Source organism: Morus notabilis, unplaced genomic scaffold (assembly GCF_000414095.1).
Source record: "Morus notabilis unplaced genomic scaffold, ASM41409v2 Scaffold1580, whole genome shotgun sequence".
NCBI lineage: Eukaryota > Viridiplantae > Streptophyta > Magnoliopsida > Rosales > Moraceae > Morus > Morus notabilis.
The window spans coordinates 113295-129263 of record NW_010360923.1 but is presented as its reverse complement, the minus strand read 5'-3'; the positions used below and the strand labels follow the sequence as shown (position 1 = coordinate 129263).

The 15969-nt window shown below is 35.7% G+C and overlaps 3 protein-coding genes across 3 annotated transcripts in view; 1 reads left to right on the top strand and 2 right to left on the bottom strand.

The window, feature by feature from the left end:
• Nucleotides 1-571: 571 nt before the first annotated feature.
• Nucleotides 572-3868, bottom strand: LOC21392056 (pentatricopeptide repeat-containing protein At3g26782, mitochondrial). Its single transcript, XM_010097740.2, has 2 exons — nt 2735-3868; nt 572-2199 (listed from the first exon to the last, which is right to left on the bottom strand). Exons 1-2 carry the CDS (start codon nt 3704-3706, stop codon nt 1156-1158), a joined length of 2016 nt encoding a protein of 671 aa, XP_010096042.1. The 5' UTR covers nt 3707-3868; the 3' UTR covers nt 572-1155.
• A 2252-nt stretch (nt 3869-6120) lies between these two features.
• Nucleotides 6121-9035, bottom strand: LOC21392054. The gene is made up of 2 exons (XM_010097738.2): nt 8051-9035; nt 6121-7079 (listed from the first exon to the last, which is right to left on the bottom strand). The coding sequence occupies exons 1-2, from the start codon at nt 8639-8641 to the stop codon at nt 6363-6365; spliced, it is 1308 nt and encodes a 435-aa protein (XP_010096040.1). The 5' UTR covers nt 8642-9035; the 3' UTR covers nt 6121-6362.
• A 5618-nt stretch (nt 9036-14653) lies between these two features.
• The window catches only part of LOC21392053 (short-chain dehydrogenase reductase 5), a 4035-nt gene continuing 2719 nt past the window's right edge, over nt 14654-15969 (top strand). Inside the window, exons 1-2 of the mRNA XM_010097737.2 lie at nt 14654-14803; nt 15087-15158. Of these exons, the coding sequence (XP_010096039.2) occupies nt 14784-14803; nt 15087-15158 (92 nt within the window). The 5' untranslated portion in view covers nt 14654-14783. The remainder of the gene's footprint in view (nt 14804-15086; nt 15159-15969) is intronic.

Here is a 15969-nt window from a genome sequence, read left to right as displayed (position 1 = left end):
CATAATTTGATTGGGAGGTCAATGGAATTTGTAGTCGTGAACGGTTAAGGAAAAGGTCAAAAGGGTTTGAAGACCAGCTTCCGATTTTGGGAACCATAATGGCATATTCCTTCAACGTGCCTTGGGAAAATCAATTCCCATTCTCTTCCATTTTGCAACTTGTAAAACCTTTACTGTTGTTAGAAGCTAGCATTTTACAATTTTCTCATACTTTACTTCTTAGCAACTTCCGAGACCCCACTGGGAAAACAAAAGAGAACCAAGACCATTGCTTAAAATGCACTTGAATTCCAGTTATTTTCTGAAAGCAATATTCCTCCCTATTTTAGAGTTTCCAAAATACTTAGGGGGCGTAATTTCATGTGGGAAAAAACATCTGAATGATATGCTCTCCATAGGATGAGTCGTTTAATATGAAAATGAAACCTTCTAGTCCACAGGGATTCATTTGACACCGACCGCCTCCACTTCGGCCTCCATTGTTTTTTATTATGTGTGTAGCTTCAACAGGTTAACCATGAAATATTGGAGCATCTCAAAGAAAACAAACAGAAGACAACATCATGTTTCTTTCATAAAAGCTACATCTGCTGATAACAAATCCAATAAATAGAGAGCTAGAGTATCTTACTAGCAACCTCCCTGCATTTTCGCTTATGAAGCTTAAATATCTTATAGGTTACTGTCAATGAACTCCCCTGATTGTAATCTAGATGCAGTATCGGACATGGAAATGAAGACCATGGTGACCCTTCAGCAGAAGACGCTTATTTCCAGATTATGAAACTAAAGATCCCATCAGGAGGGTTTTTTTTTTTTTTTTTTAAGCAGTCCTTGTTGTCTTCAGAAGCATTTCTTCAACTTTGCAGGCAATCAGTGTGCTGTTAGCAGATGATTTCTCTTGTTGGTTCCCCAATTCCAACATGTCTATATATCAAAACAAAATGAGGTATACTCGAACAAGAATTTTACTGCTTCTTGTTTTTGAAACTTCAAGATATGAAAGTTGTTGTAGTTCGATGTAAGTAAAGAGGTTATTGTTCAACAAATCTATACAGACACCATCATTTGCCGTAGACCTCTTATTACTAACCATGTCAATCAATTCAAAATTGCTGATTCTTGGTGTTTAACTTTCTCTTTTCCACAAAGAGATCACCAATAATCTCCACAAGAACAGAGACCACCCTTAAAATGGTGGAATCTCTTCAAATCTCTTACCACAATTTCTCGATTATCAACTTTCGATATCAACTTAAGTACGGTGTGACAGTCACCACAAACCCTCAGATTCTTGATGATCTGTATTGTTGAGCCGGGAACAGAATTTATGATTCCAAACGCAACAGCCAGCTTCTCACTATGAATCCGCAGCGTCATCTCCTTCTCTTCCTCATCTACATCATGAATAACGGATGTAATATTTGGTGAGTAGCCAACTTCTTGCAACTTCACAGTTATTTCTTCCAAATACGAATAGATTCTCTCATGTTGAGGATGCTCTCTATCTCCAACCATAAATACATGAACCCTACCCTTCAGTTCAACCAGACTGAAACCCGGCGGTTTAACGATCCCGTGATTTTTCATTAGTCCTCTCATCCTCTCAACATCTTCCCACCTACCAGCATCGGCATATATATGGGAGAGCAAGACGTAGTACCCGCAATTACTTGGATCTAGCTCAAACAATTTTCTAGCAGAAATCTCAGCAAGCTCCACATTCTTGTGTATCCTACAAGCTCCAAGAAGCGAACCCCACACTATGAAATCAGGGCTTATTTTCATTTCCTTTATCAAATTGTAAGCCTTGTTGAGATACCCAGCACGGGCAAGAAGATCAACCATGCAGCCATAGTGCTCGACCCCAGGCTCTATGCCGAATTTGTGCCTCATGGAATTAAACCAATGCCAGCCTTCTTTTAGTAGACCAGCGTGGCTGCAAGCCGAAAGAACTGACACGAAGGTTATGTAGTTTGGTTTTGCCCCAACTCTAACCATCTTGTGGAAGACTTCTAAAGCTTCTCTTGCGCGGCCGTGCATTCCATAACCAGCAACCATGGCAGTCCATGATTTAACATTCTTCTCCTTCATGCAATCAAATGCCTTCCTTGCTATGTCCACTCTCCCACATTTGCTATACATGTCAATCATAGCCGTATTAACCACCACATTTTCTTCCAATCCCATTCTTAGAACCTGCACATGGAATAAACATGTGGAGTGTGTGAAAATTGGAAATTCAGAAAGAACAAAGCAGAATAAGCACGTCAGCATCCCAATGGGCTCCATTAAACTTTTGCCCCAGTCAAAATATATTTTGTTATATTTTAAAATTTTTTCATTATCTATCTCAAGTGTTGACTTTTATGTATACTCAATATTTTAAACTTTAAACCCCAAATAAGCCACAAGTCAACTACAATACTAAATGTAAATTACACACGATTACAAGTTTGGTTCATTTGAAAGAGAAAAAGACAGATACAAATACACAAAAGGAAAAAAATAAATAAAGAGGTAAAAGAAAGACGGAAAGTTTAAAAAAATAATAAAAAATTATTGCATTGTTATTTTAGTTCAAATTTCATTTTATTTCATGCCTCTTGAAGAAATTTTTTTGTCTCCGATAGTGAATGTCATTATGGACCAACGCAACCCATTGCGGGCTTTCATACACAAATCTGCTGAATGGAAAGTAAACTTACTCCCACGGCAAGGAAAATTGGGTTACCTGATTGTGTATACATTTTCCTATGCGCAAAGTCCCTGAATGTGCACAGGCTAATAGCAAAGCAGACAAGGTCACAGCATTGTAGCTGACACCTCCAACCTTCACCATCCCATAGAAAACTTCCAAAGCCTTTGTGGACAATCCACTCTGCGCATACACCGCAATCATTGAGTTCCAAGAAACTACATCCTTCTCAACCATTTCGTCAAACACCTTCCTACACAGAGCTGTCTCACCGCACTTTGCATAAGCATCCATCAAAGTGTTTGCAACGCCCAAATCCCCACCAAACCCGCTCTTCACCACAACCCCATGAACAGAATCTGTCACTCCCATGTCTGACACGCGAGAACAAGCCGAAAGAACTGACACCATGACCACTGGGTCCACAGAACACCCCCCATCACCACTCTCATCACTCAAAAACTCCTTAAAAAGTGACAACGCCACGTTCGCACTCCCGCTCTGGACGTAACCAACGATCATGGCTGTCCAGGAGACAACATTTCTTTGAGGCATAAAATCAAACAGCTGGCGTGCGTCCCGCAAATCATCACATTTACAGTACATGTCAATGAGAGCAGAGGACACGAAAATGTCGGATTCTAGAGCGAAGAGCAAGGCCTGCTGGTGGGTTTGCTTGCCGGAGCGGAGATCGGAGAGAGCCGAGCAGGATTTGATGACGCAGGGGAAAGTGGACCTGGTGGGGCGGAGAGAGAGCTTTCGCATGGAGGAGAATGCGAGGAGAGCCTCGACGGAGAAGCCGCTGCGAGCCAAGTCGGCGATGACGGAGTTCCAGTTGGAAACATTTGTACTGTCTACGTACTTGTTGAACCAAGCTCTGAGATTGTTTGGATTGTTGTTATTATTGTTGGCTGAAACTGAAGAAGAAGTAGAAGAATATTGGTGGTTTCTGAAGAGTTTCTTTACGGGTTTTGTGGTGAAGAAGGAACTGGTATTTGAGAACTTCATTCGTTAAGTATAGAGTTTGGCCATCTTCTTTTTGCTCCTTTATATGTCTAAGAAAGTGCTTCGTTCTTGTGTAAGTTAAGAAGTTGGAGTTTTGAAACCAGTTTTGGAGCCAAGTTTGTTACTTAGCGTGCAATCTATGAACTTGTATTCGTGTCTGCTTTTTTACGCCCACCCAGAAAAAAAAGGTCGATTTATTTATTTTTCAAAAAGGTCAATTTATTTACTTATTTTCTCTTTTTTTAATTATTATTAATGGTCTAGGAGTAGTATTAGAAGAGAGGGAAAAAAAAAAAAAAAAAAAAAAAAACAAAACAAAAAAACATCATGCTAACCAATTAATATGGAACCTATACAAAAGCATTCCTTTGTAAAGAAAAAAAAATTAAGAAAGGGAGAAAATCAGATTAATTTGTTTATTTACTTATTCATTGGTATTTCATGTTAAAAAAATGTCATAATCATTTTTTTCTCCTTGGACTTTTGATTGCGTCACCTCTCCTTACACAACATATCATAGTTTTTTAATAAAAGATTAGTTCTGCTTTGCTCATCAAAAGGCACGAAGAAATTAATACAAAATCCCTCTGAAACTGAAAACCATGCAATTCATCATATTTATTACAAATCCCTATCCAAAAAACAAAAAAACAAACAAACAAGCAAAAGCTTCTAATCTTACAAATGATGTGCTTAAATAGCATAATACACAAGCTTCAATGCAAACAAGCCACAAAGTCCAGCAAAATACACTTGCACCCCTCTTCTATTGCAACCAGCTGATGAAACCCTTCCCACAAACTCACCTGAGCTTGGCACAGGTGCAGAGGCCTCCGAATTAGGCGGCCCCGCAGAGCTCACTGGCTGCTGTGCCCCCGGAGAAGGGAAGAACGACGACATGTTTGGCGTGGTAACATACGGTAAAACAGCTGGAGAAGCCGATATTGTGGGCACACTTGTTGAAGGCATGGCATGAAAATTAAGAAACAAAATAGTAATTATGAATAAAAGAGTATAGAAGTTGGAGAAAATGGCCATGGATACTTGAGAATATCAGCCAAATTCAAATGACAAATGTAGTGGAGTGAGGGTGAGACTTGAGAGGGTGAAAAGATAAAGGAATATCAAATAGGTATTTTGATTCAATGTGGTGCTATTATTGTGACACTTACTTTGGAAGTTTGGTGGGCTTCACGGGGTAGCAGTGACAGTTTTTAATTGTTAGTGTCTTTTTATGCCATTTTTAATTCAAACCATTTTGTTGCTATTGCATTTGTCTTGGTGTTGTAGCAAGTAAGGACAGATTCCTCTCCATAACGTGGCATAGGCATACAGCAACGGCTATGAAGCTTACCATGGCTTTATTGACATTTTCATGGAAAAAGTGTGGTATAAAAAAAAAAAAAAAAAAAGAACTTGGATATGTATGATATAAAAAGTCTAGGGCATCATTCAGTTCGCCGATTCGAATTTTCAATCCAAACTGAAATATAACTTTATGTGAGTTTTTAATTGTATCAAAAAAATTATATATGATTTTTTATAAGAATTTTTAACTATAATAAAATTGAAATTAAAAAGTGAAATGAATAAGGCTTAGATTTTAGGACCCGTTGAGGCCCCTATTGATGCATCCCATCGCCACCTGCACATGATCCCACATGTGAAAGATCTTCTCTTACCTCAAAATCTAGCATGGATCTCTTCGCTCCTTTTTTTTTTCTTTTTCCTCAACGCAAAAACTCCTACTATTGTTGGACACATATTAAGGAGTTGATCCTGTTGTTGGATTGTTACCGATAGTCCGATTCTTGAACTTCAGATTAATCAAAATTATATATACATATAAGGCAAATCATATCAGAATATTAAAGAAAAAAAAATTACAGTAAAACAGTTTCTTCTAATAATTGCCGGTCACCTTAATTTGTGGCATTAGGTGTTTCACCTTGATTCTTTTTTGCAAGCAACTAACGTGACTTCCTTCTTTTTCTTTTCCCTACTTGTCTTGTCCCTTTTAGAATTGCCTATATCAAGAAAAAGCTATCATCCTCAAACCCCGCCGCTTTTTAAGAAAATAGGAAGAATATTCCCAAAAGAAAATTACAGTAGACTATTAAAAAAATAAGAAAAAAAAATGTCTTGAAGATTCAGATTAGAGTATTCTAATCTAATGAACCTTTAAACTAGAGTCCAAGCCATAAAAGCCGTGAAGTTAAGAAATAAAAGACTCACATATTGTGAGCTCGTCACATACGAACGTGTTTTGAGGAAATGGATGTAACACGAAGCATGCCAACAGGGCTGCAGAACAGAAAAAGTTTTCCAATTTTGAAAAGAAAATAAGACTTATTTTTTCCTTACATTACAGGAAATTCATACTTTTCACTAACTGTAACTCCTGTAAATGCTACAAATCAAAAGAATCACCCAATACAAAGATCCAACTCCTGCGGCAATAAGTTTTCTTTTGAGTTGGTAAATCCTGAAATAAAAATAAATATGGCAAAGATTACAACAAGGAGCAAAAAAGAAGGTGCTGCAGCTTCGTTCAGTACCATGTATCGCAACATAATGTTCATTTTAGAAATCGTGCGAGGGCTTGCCCAATAATTGAGACCTCACTGTCCATTGGTGAATCTCGGGTTAAACACTCCAACTAGAGAAGCCTAAGGTGTGCAGTATCGTTCAACTTTTTTATCTGCCAACCAGTTTTCCACGAATGCTGTAACACCGTCACCGAAGAATCTTCTATGCAGATCTTATGCGACATCAGCGGGCTGCAACCAAGGATTCCTGTGAGGAGACACTTAATTGGCACTGCGTGGCTGAAAATACCAATACAAGATGAAGCATATGCAGAGCTCCTGCCACTTAAATCGTGTAAGGAGTTTTGGTGGTTGGGTTCTTGAGGGGAGATTTCGTCTTCAGCCTCATGCTCTCCAGTAGAAGTCATAAATTGCAGTCTGCTCTTCCCTGATTTTTTTCTCAGAAGAAACCCCTGTCGTGGCCTCTGAAGCATATCCCAGTGAGGTGCAGCCAGAGACGGCCCTTCTCGGTCATGAATCGAGTTGGTTAAAGCATGGGGATTGTGGAGAGCAAACCCTTGGTTCTCCATCTGATGGAGTGATGAGAAATCAGACCTCAACTTTTCAGGCAGTCCTAAGACTGTCCCGTTCAGGAAATTAACCATTCGGAATTCCACTTGCCTAAGTGACTCCCCAGATGGGGCAGAAAAATCAGGCTGAATACTGTCAATGAAGCTCGAAATTTCAGCTGAGTATATTTCTGAGCGGAGGCAGCCCTCCCAGTGCCCCTGACTCATCTCCACAAGTGCATCTGAGGTTTGTATCCGTTCCTCTGCGAAGTTCATTTCCTGCACAATGTTATAGCCATAGAGACAAATTCTTTCATTTTAACATATAGCCAAAAAAAATATCAAAAGTCTATAATTCTTGTGGGCGGCTAGACACATAATAGATAGCTTGAATCATCATAAGCTTGTCTTAAGAAATCGTAATGAAGAAAACTAAAAGCACGTAATTAGAATCAATAAAAGCAAACATCATGCTGGCACTGCATACTTTAAATCTTGTTCTAAAATAATCCCTAATGGACAAGTATACACATTATATTTCAATCATATGTTTGATTTCTTTCCACACTCCTCTTCTTTCCTTTTTCAAACCCGAGGTTTCACGCGTAAGAATCAGACTACTCTATGATAGAAGAATTGATGTAAGAATCTAGAGAATCTTTCGATGGATATATTCGTAAAGCTTAAAGAAAGTCCGATTGAGAAACATAAACTTCCGCCCCAGGATGGATGTAATCCAACGCAAATCTGCTCTTTTCTCTTTGAAAGGAGTTCTTTTCCTTTCCGTTTAATCCATTACGAATTGATAAACATGGCCTTAGTTCCCATGGGCCGCCATTAATGGGATAAATTACTTCCAACATTCTTATATATGCTTTTTACACATGCAATTTAAGTCAACAAAGAAGAAAAATAGATCAACACTGCACATAACTTTCAGCAGATAGGTTTCTCCTACTAAGCAATTCTATTCAATTGAGTAAATCAGTTCACAAGAAAACCCCTTCTTGTAGCAACCTTTCGAATAGCAAGAGTTCCTCAAACTAACAGATTAAACAACTTTGATCATACCAAATTAATTTTAGTTCTCGAAAACTAAATTCTAGTATGATGCACTTCCTACATTCCCATATATGCTCTTGAACATCAATACTAGTCACCAAAAATGGAAACTTTCAACACAATAGGTTTCTCCTTCTAAGCAATTGCATTCAATTCGATTTTGCAAACACAAATCCAGAAACAGATACCTGACAAACCGAGATCGCCATGGCTCGCGCCCGATCCAACGGCGAAGAATACACGGCATTGAATCGGACACCCTGGGAATTCAAGAACACCGCCAAGGCCCTAGCTTGGCGCTTCCCATTGGCCGTGAGCGCCGCATTGGGGCACCGTCCAGCGACCAAATCCGGCCTCAGACTCAGCTGACACTCTCCGTGGCTAATCAGAAAGACCTCCGTCGTCACAACCATCGCCGCCACCATCCGATCCTCCTCCACCATGGAGAAGCTCCGCGAGAACACCGACGGCGGTGGAGGCGGAGGAGGAGGAGGAGGAGGCGGAGCCAGGACGTTGTAAGGGTCCCACACCTTGATCGAGGGCCCCAGGCGCGGCGTTCCGAGCGAGGAAAGCTGCGGAGAGAGCGGCGACGCGGAGGCGTGGCAGGGAAGCATCTCAGGCTCCTGTTGGAGGACTTTCTTCACCAAATGATTGCCGTCCACTTCCCTCCTCCTCCTGTTGAGGTCGCCATTGTTATGATCCTCCTCTGGCTCCTCTTCCTCGTCGTCTTCTTCCTCATCGCTGTCTTCTGGAACTTGTACGGACTGAGACGAACCCATTAGGAAGGGGCTAAACCCTAATTCAATGCCGTCGAATCACAAACCTTCTTCTTCAGAGGTCGATTGTGATCGTGCATTGTAGAGCAATCGGAAACATCAAAGGAAAAAAAAATCAGGGATTCAAAAGTGAGAAATCTAGGGCTCGTGGAAATTGTGAGATCTATGGAAATTTTAGGTATTCAATTAAAATAAAAAAAATGGAGGTTGTGTGTGAATGAGAAGAAGCAGGAAATCCTAATGGTTAGGGTTATTATTATGTTTATGTTTATTTGTATGTTCATGTATTGTAGGAGAGTGAAGAAGATGCATACGATATGTTTATTAACTTTTATTTCTTTTCTTTCTTTTTCTTTTTCCGGTTTTTCACTTCCAGAAGGGGGGGAAACAACATATTAGTTATGATACATTAGTGATCTGTAATCTGTAATGTTATAATGACGGGCTTTATTTATTTATTTATTTGTGGAGAAAATGAAAAGAAAAAAAATCCACGAATTATAAATTTTAAGCAATGAAATAAAAGGAATGATGGATTTATTTGTTTATTTGTGGAGAAAATGAAAAGAAATATACATTTTAAGCAATAAAATATGGAATGATGGATTATCATTATTATTATTTTATTATTTTATTTATTGCTCTGAAGAGAATTGGATCTCATTTGTGTTCGATGACTGACTTCTGTCTGTTTCCAATGCTGTAGAAAATTACATTTTACTTTTTCTTTTTAGGAAATTGTTAAAATCAATTGCGACTTGTATTATACAATTTTAGGTTTTTCTGAAATAGTATTTTGTAAGGGGAATAGTAATGTTAATGACCTTTATCAAATTTCGTTGATTTTTTTTATGTTTTATTCTAATATATAATTGGGTTCAAAACGGTACATCCGGTTTTATTTTACATTCTAACCATAAATTTTTTACTTAATCAAAAGTTAATGACCTTTATCAAAAGTTTTTTTACTTTTTAAACTTCTAAAAGTAAATAACCTATTTACTAAAGATTGGAAAATAATAGGCCATCTTTACCTTTTAACTGTTTTTTTTCATTTTTACTCTTCTTTTTTACGGTTTACTTCGCAGATCGTCATCATCAGTGCAGGTGACGGGATCTTGAATTTGGCATGAATTCTGCACAATAAGTATAAATTGGAGGGGAGAGAGAGAGAGAGAGTGAGATCCATAAGAGAGAAAACGTTTTGAGAGAGAGGAGAGAGAGAGAGAGCTAAAGGAGGAGGGTAGTTACGTTGAGGAAAGAGATAGGAGGAGAGAGAGTAAAATTAACGGAGGAGAGTAGAAGAAGAAGAAGACGAGGAGAAAGGGCTGAGAGACAAGAGATTGTTTGGATTTATAAATTGAGGATAATTTTGTAATTTACTTTGTTGGCAATCTAAATTTACGCTTAGTTGGCCTATTTATTAACTTTTAATAAACTTGGCCTAATAATTTTTATTCCTCTTTTAATTTAGCCTATTTCTCTTTTTTCCTTTTTATTTTTGTTTGCAACTACGAATAAATGGGTTTGTTTGTTTTTTTCCTTCTAATAAAAATGACACTGTGATGTGAGTTTGGATGTGATGTGCAAGGGAATGGATCGCCGAGACAACCGGCCCACTCCTTGACCAAACAGCCGAATCAGATCAGCCCAATCTTCTCTAAAACGATTCTTTCCTTTTTTTATTTTTGAGAACTCACTTTCTAAATGCATGATATCTTTAACCATTTTCTTTTGATTAATACTTTTTGAATAATATAATTTTTTGATTAAAAGAAGATGAAGAAGTAAAAATTTAAGATCTGTATTTGTCTCCTCTTTTTTTTTTCTTTCTTTTCTTTTTCTGCTAAACTTCTAAAATGATTGATTTACACTGAGCAGCATAAATGGCAAACTCGTAATTTCAAAAAAAAAAAAAAAAAAAAGCAAACACGTATGTTACAAAGATGGAAAGGAAAAGAAAAAATTAGAAAAAGAAGCTCAACAGCTACCAAGCCTATATTTACATGCACACACACTTATCATTTTTTTTTTCTTTTTCCCTTTAAAAGTAGACCACCATTTGGAGACGAGATAGTACCGGAGGTGAAAGGATAAACGGCAGAGAACAACATGAACGACAACATGGAAAACGACATGAGAGTAGAAAAAATACAGGAAAATCTACGAGCCAAATGTAAAAGCTACAGAAAACCAGAAGGAACGACAGAAAGCATTAAGACAACAACGCGCACGACGACGAAATGAGTAAAAACTACATATAAGTGTTGGAGCCAATGGGACACTAGAAAAACTACAAGAGTAAAAGGATCGGAGAATAAAATAACCATAAAGCGTTAAATCACATGATCAAGAAAATAAGAACAAAAACTAGAAAGAATGAGATATGATACAACATTAACTCGAAACACCAACATCCAAGACGACATCAAATATTGAAAACGACTGACGAAAAGATTCCATAACCGACAATAAACAAGAAAAAAAAATTAACGACGCCATAACGTATAAACGACAGGAAGGAGGAACGATTGACGACACTAAGACAACAAAGCAGGACGACAGGTCGACAGCAAAGGCCAACGACATAAACATGCAAAAACAAAAATATAAACCTAGAAAACGACAGCAACGATAAAACGACACAAATTTACAGATATATCATATCATATATGCGAAAGAAACAACAACCAGAGAAAATAAATCAAAAAGGATAAAATAAAACATAAATTTAAAGAAACTGCCACCAATAAAACCTACAATAACGAGAACAGAAATAACGATAAACAACCCCACCTATTTGGAGGGAAAAAAAAAACACACACACACAACAACATCATTACAGGACGGCTGGATTGATATTTTACTTTTTAACACCATCATCATAACATGCAAGCCCAACTGCATAATATTCTAATATAATCTCCATACACACTGTTATATGTTATTTATACTACTCTCTAGTTCAAACGTTAAAGTATAAAGCTTTATACGATAGAAACAGTTGAATATAATACTAGCAATTATATATAATATATAGATAAATATCCTGTCGTCTCATTGCTTAAATAAATAGTTGTGATTAAGAGACAACAATCTAGCTTTCCACAATATTGTGGGTTTGCTGTCTGATCCTTGTCTCCACGAGATTATACTTCTCTTCTCCCGTTGCTTTACTTGCCAGGATAATTAGGTGTGTAGAGATCTTTGTACCCAATAATGCAGTTTTAATTTGCTTAGTTTGTAGTAGTATATCTCTTTAGTCTTTTTTTTTTTTTTTCTGGTTACGAATCTCTTTACTCTTTTTTTTTTAATTATTATTATTGTCATGGCATCTTCTTTTTTTTCCCATATAGATTAGCCATTAATTATAGGTGCCTTAGACTTCATGGCAGTATATTAAAATGAGCACTGCTTGTCCATCGCCATGTATATTTGCATTTTATTTTAACCATTTTTTTCCTAGTTATCTTCCTATATACTGCAGAAGATATTTATTAAAATTTGTATTGTGTTAATTTCGTAAAGGTGGTAGCAAATTCGGATGCTCACACCTATTTAGATCTATTTTGTTTTGGCTCCTAGCTAGCTAGTGAAATTGAGATTTGTGTACTCAAAGAGCATTAACAACTAGTCTCGCGGTGAATAAGAAGCTGTATTTTTGTTTTTGAGTACAATTATATGGACTTTGGACCTATATAGTTAAATATATTTTTTTAAATAAAAACCAATTATAACTTCAAATCACTTAATTATCTGCTGGAGTAGTACGTTGCCTTAGATTATGTTCCCTTTATTTCTATTTTTTCAATCCTCTGACTTATCTTCTATTCTTAATTTCTTAAAGTCTTCACTCTTACTAGATCTTCCACATGTAGTGAGGCACCAACAAGAGTTGAACTTGATCTCTGCAAATATATATATATATATATATTATTCATTAGCATTATAATTAGTTATTGTTGTTGTTTGATGAGTAGCAATAGATAATTATGGCACACCAAACTGTAATATATATATATTTTTTTGGTTTATTTTCTCTTGGCATTGAATTGCCTTATACCTACTACTGTCTGTTACTAAGAAATGATGTTTGCATTCATGTGACTCGTTGTGATCAAATACTTCTTCTCAGTACTATATTGAAAATGGTCATGATTATTAATGGTCCCGTATATGGCCGGCCTCTTTTCCATCGTCCAACACACTCAAATTCTCTTACCTATTTTTTTTCTTTTTTTGGGATTTTTTTTTCTTTTATTGAGTGAGCCAATGAGGGATCGACTCCATTAAAAATTTAATACTCAAAAACTGTAAGTAAAGATAATTTAATAAAGATGAAAACTAATTAGTTAATTATCTTAAATGGCAAACACAATTAGTAGCCTAGTTAAAAGTTTTTTCTCTAGAAGAAAAAAGCTAAGAGAAAAAAGGAAGAAGAGATAATACTTATTACACGTTATATATTAAGAGTGTGTTTTGTTAGAAGGAAAGATTAGTAAGTATGAAAAGCGCCAATTATATATAGGGAGGAAAAAGAGAGCTTGGGAAACAGAAATCCAATATGGGATCCAGCCTTTCTAATTTCATCTTTTTGATTTTTTTTTTTCATTTATTTGACATACATAGATTATATAGTAATTTTATGGCTAAAATTAATCATTCTAAGCTCGCAGTATTTTCTTTCACACTAATCTCCCTTCATCCTATTCTTCCTTTTTTTCTATCTCTCTTAATAAACATACCCCTAAAAAGAGCTTTAAAAGATGGTGTGGTATATGGGACCACTAACAATGAAAAATAAAATAAAATAAAGCGTGGTATATATAGTATGTAGCCCCTTATAGGGTAGTCTTTCCAAAAAGTAAATCTTTTATTGCATTGGGGAAAAAAAAGAAAAAAAAAAGGCCGGTCCAGCAAGCTAGCAAACTATAACTTGCGTGAGAATCTGCGATATGATCTTGATGGATGATTTTGTTTGTGATAATATGGAATTGCGGCTCCGTTCACTTCACCGATTCGAGTTAAGTTCTAAAAAATAATCACATTTAATTTTTTTATTACAGTAAAAAATTCTCACATAAAATCACATCTGAACTTAAATTATAAACTCGAATTAGCGAAGTTAACGGACCAGCATCTTTTATAAATTATAATTCAAGAGAAAGTTCCGTTTTCTAGCTAACTGTTCTACAGCTGGCTTTTGATTCAGCTTAATTGATAATGATCATATGAAGTGGCGACTTGCCGTCTAATTTCTCATAAAAACCAAAATTTATTGTGTTTGTTTTTGTACTTTTTATCTAGTCTAGACTATAAACAGCAGATTTTAATTCTTCTTGAAACAAAATAATTAAAAATTGAATGAAACAATCCCAAAGCTAAGAGATACATTTGACTATGGATATCTAGTAATTATTACAAAAAAAAAATAATGTTTTCAACAACTTCCATAATTGCTTTTAAAATAATGGTTTCAAATTCCATAATTTCATTGTCTTGTTTACTCTCCAGTTCAAATATTTGACGCAAGTAATAAATATGCTGGGGCCCCTCTCATCATTATAATTTTTAAGAGGATTTTACGGGTTTTTTTCGCTTTTTTCTTTTGAAGGTATGAATTTTATAGTTTAAATTGAAACTGTAAATTATTTTCTTACCTACTTTTCACTTAGGGAAAAATGTGAGCTTGAGATATTCAATGTATAGTACTTATTATAAATGAAACTAATAGAGCAGACCATAATATCTTAATTTCGTTCAATTATCTTCTAGTGTGAGTGTTTTGTCCCGTATAGATTTTTAAGAGTGTTTTAATACAAGCCTTGTTTGATGCACACAGTACTCCTACACATTCCTTGCGAACGTTATACATACATATATTCATATATTTATATGTATATTAAGCAAATTCTTGTCTATTTATTGTGGGACTAGGTAGCTAGCCAGTGGTTTTCCTTATTTAAAACAATATATATATATATATATATATATCATAAAAGGGTTTGTTGCTGCGATCTGTTCTCCAAATAAATATAGTTTGTCTACCTTCAGCCTTCCACTTCAAACACTAGTGTCTGAGATCCGCCATTCAAATTTTCAAATCGGACCTTTCATCTTCTTCTCCAGTAGTACCGCCAAAGACATGCTCAGATCATTTGCCAGGTTCATGATTTCTACTTTTCAATACGTATATTTTGATCTTAATTAATTTCCCTTCTCTGCTCATAATTTACGCCAATACACACACATACATAAATACATACATATGTGTGAGTCTGTGTGTGTGTTTTCTTGCAAAACTTGAGGTCTGAAAGTTGGGAAGTGTAAAATATGAAAAGGGGCATTTTCATGGATAAACATGTTGGTGTGTGTGTATATATATGCGATTAATTAATTAACGAGGATGTTTTTAATTAATTTATTCCGTTAATAATAAATCTTTCAGAGAATTTAAGTTGGTCGCCAATGGTTTGTTTTGTAAGGGCACAAGACTTCATTCAACTACGGCCTCTGGAAGGTAAGATAACTTCAAATTCGTTTATGTACTACTACTCCATCTCCGTCTTATGTCCTTTTTCTTTTCTCTTTCTTCCCCCCTCAATTTCCACTTCTTTTTTTCTATAGCTTAAAATCGTGTTTTAATTAATTGATTAAATAGTAGTGACATTTACTGGTATTTAGAACGTATATTCATCATATAGTTTTTTTCTCTGAAAATCATAGTTCTTATAAATCTAATATTTCAAAACAATGGATTCGTTACTTTGCCATTTAGATATATGCTCTATACTCGTATATATTTTCTTTGGACAAATTTTGAAATTCTATGTTGTGTGAAAGTAATTAGTACTATTTAACTTCCATGGCTAGGAGTCTTCTCTTTTACTTCTGGTATTTCTGACGATCGAGTTGTTTAAGTTCATATTTCTTTTTTTTTTTTTTTTTCCTTCATTTGGGGACTGTAGTTCCTTTGACTCTCTAGTATTTAATATTAATTGCCTCCTTTTTTTCCGGCAATTGATATATCAAATACATGCTGGTTTGTGATAGTACTTTTATGGATTTTTTTAATTTGATTTCAGTTTTTTTATACGTAGAATTGTTTTTACTTGTGTGTTTTGTCTTACCGATGGCCGGCCATTAGATATTGGATCTTGATTCAAACTTCAAAAAGGTTTTGCGTCTTGTCAAACATTTCCAAATTCATAAATAAATAAGTCAACGTCATGGCCACTAACATTTCAAAATTAATTTACATGTCTCTTTATTTACATGGATGGAGCTCAAGTATTTGCGTTGCTCGTTCTATATATATATATATATATATA

What these genes read in the sequence shown, in the direction of transcription:
- LOC21392056 (XM_010097740.2), bottom strand. Translation starts at nt 3,706, where the DNA reads ATGAAGTTCTCAAATACCAGTTCCTTCTTCACCACAAAACCCGTAAAG. An exon ending in GAAAATGTATACACAATCAG is followed by an intron (nt 2,200 to 2,734) that starts GTAACCCAATTT and finishes TTCCATGTGCAG; the next exon opens with GTTCTAAGAATGGGATTGGA.
- LOC21392054 (XM_010097738.2), bottom strand. Translation starts at nt 8,641, where the DNA reads ATGGGTTCGTCTCAGTCCGTACAAGTTCCAGAAGACAGCGATGAGGAA. An exon ending in TGGCGATCTCGGTTTGTCAG is followed by an intron (nt 7,080 to 8,050) that starts GTATCTGTTTCT and finishes AACATTGTGCAG; the next exon opens with GAAATGAACTTCGCAGAGGA.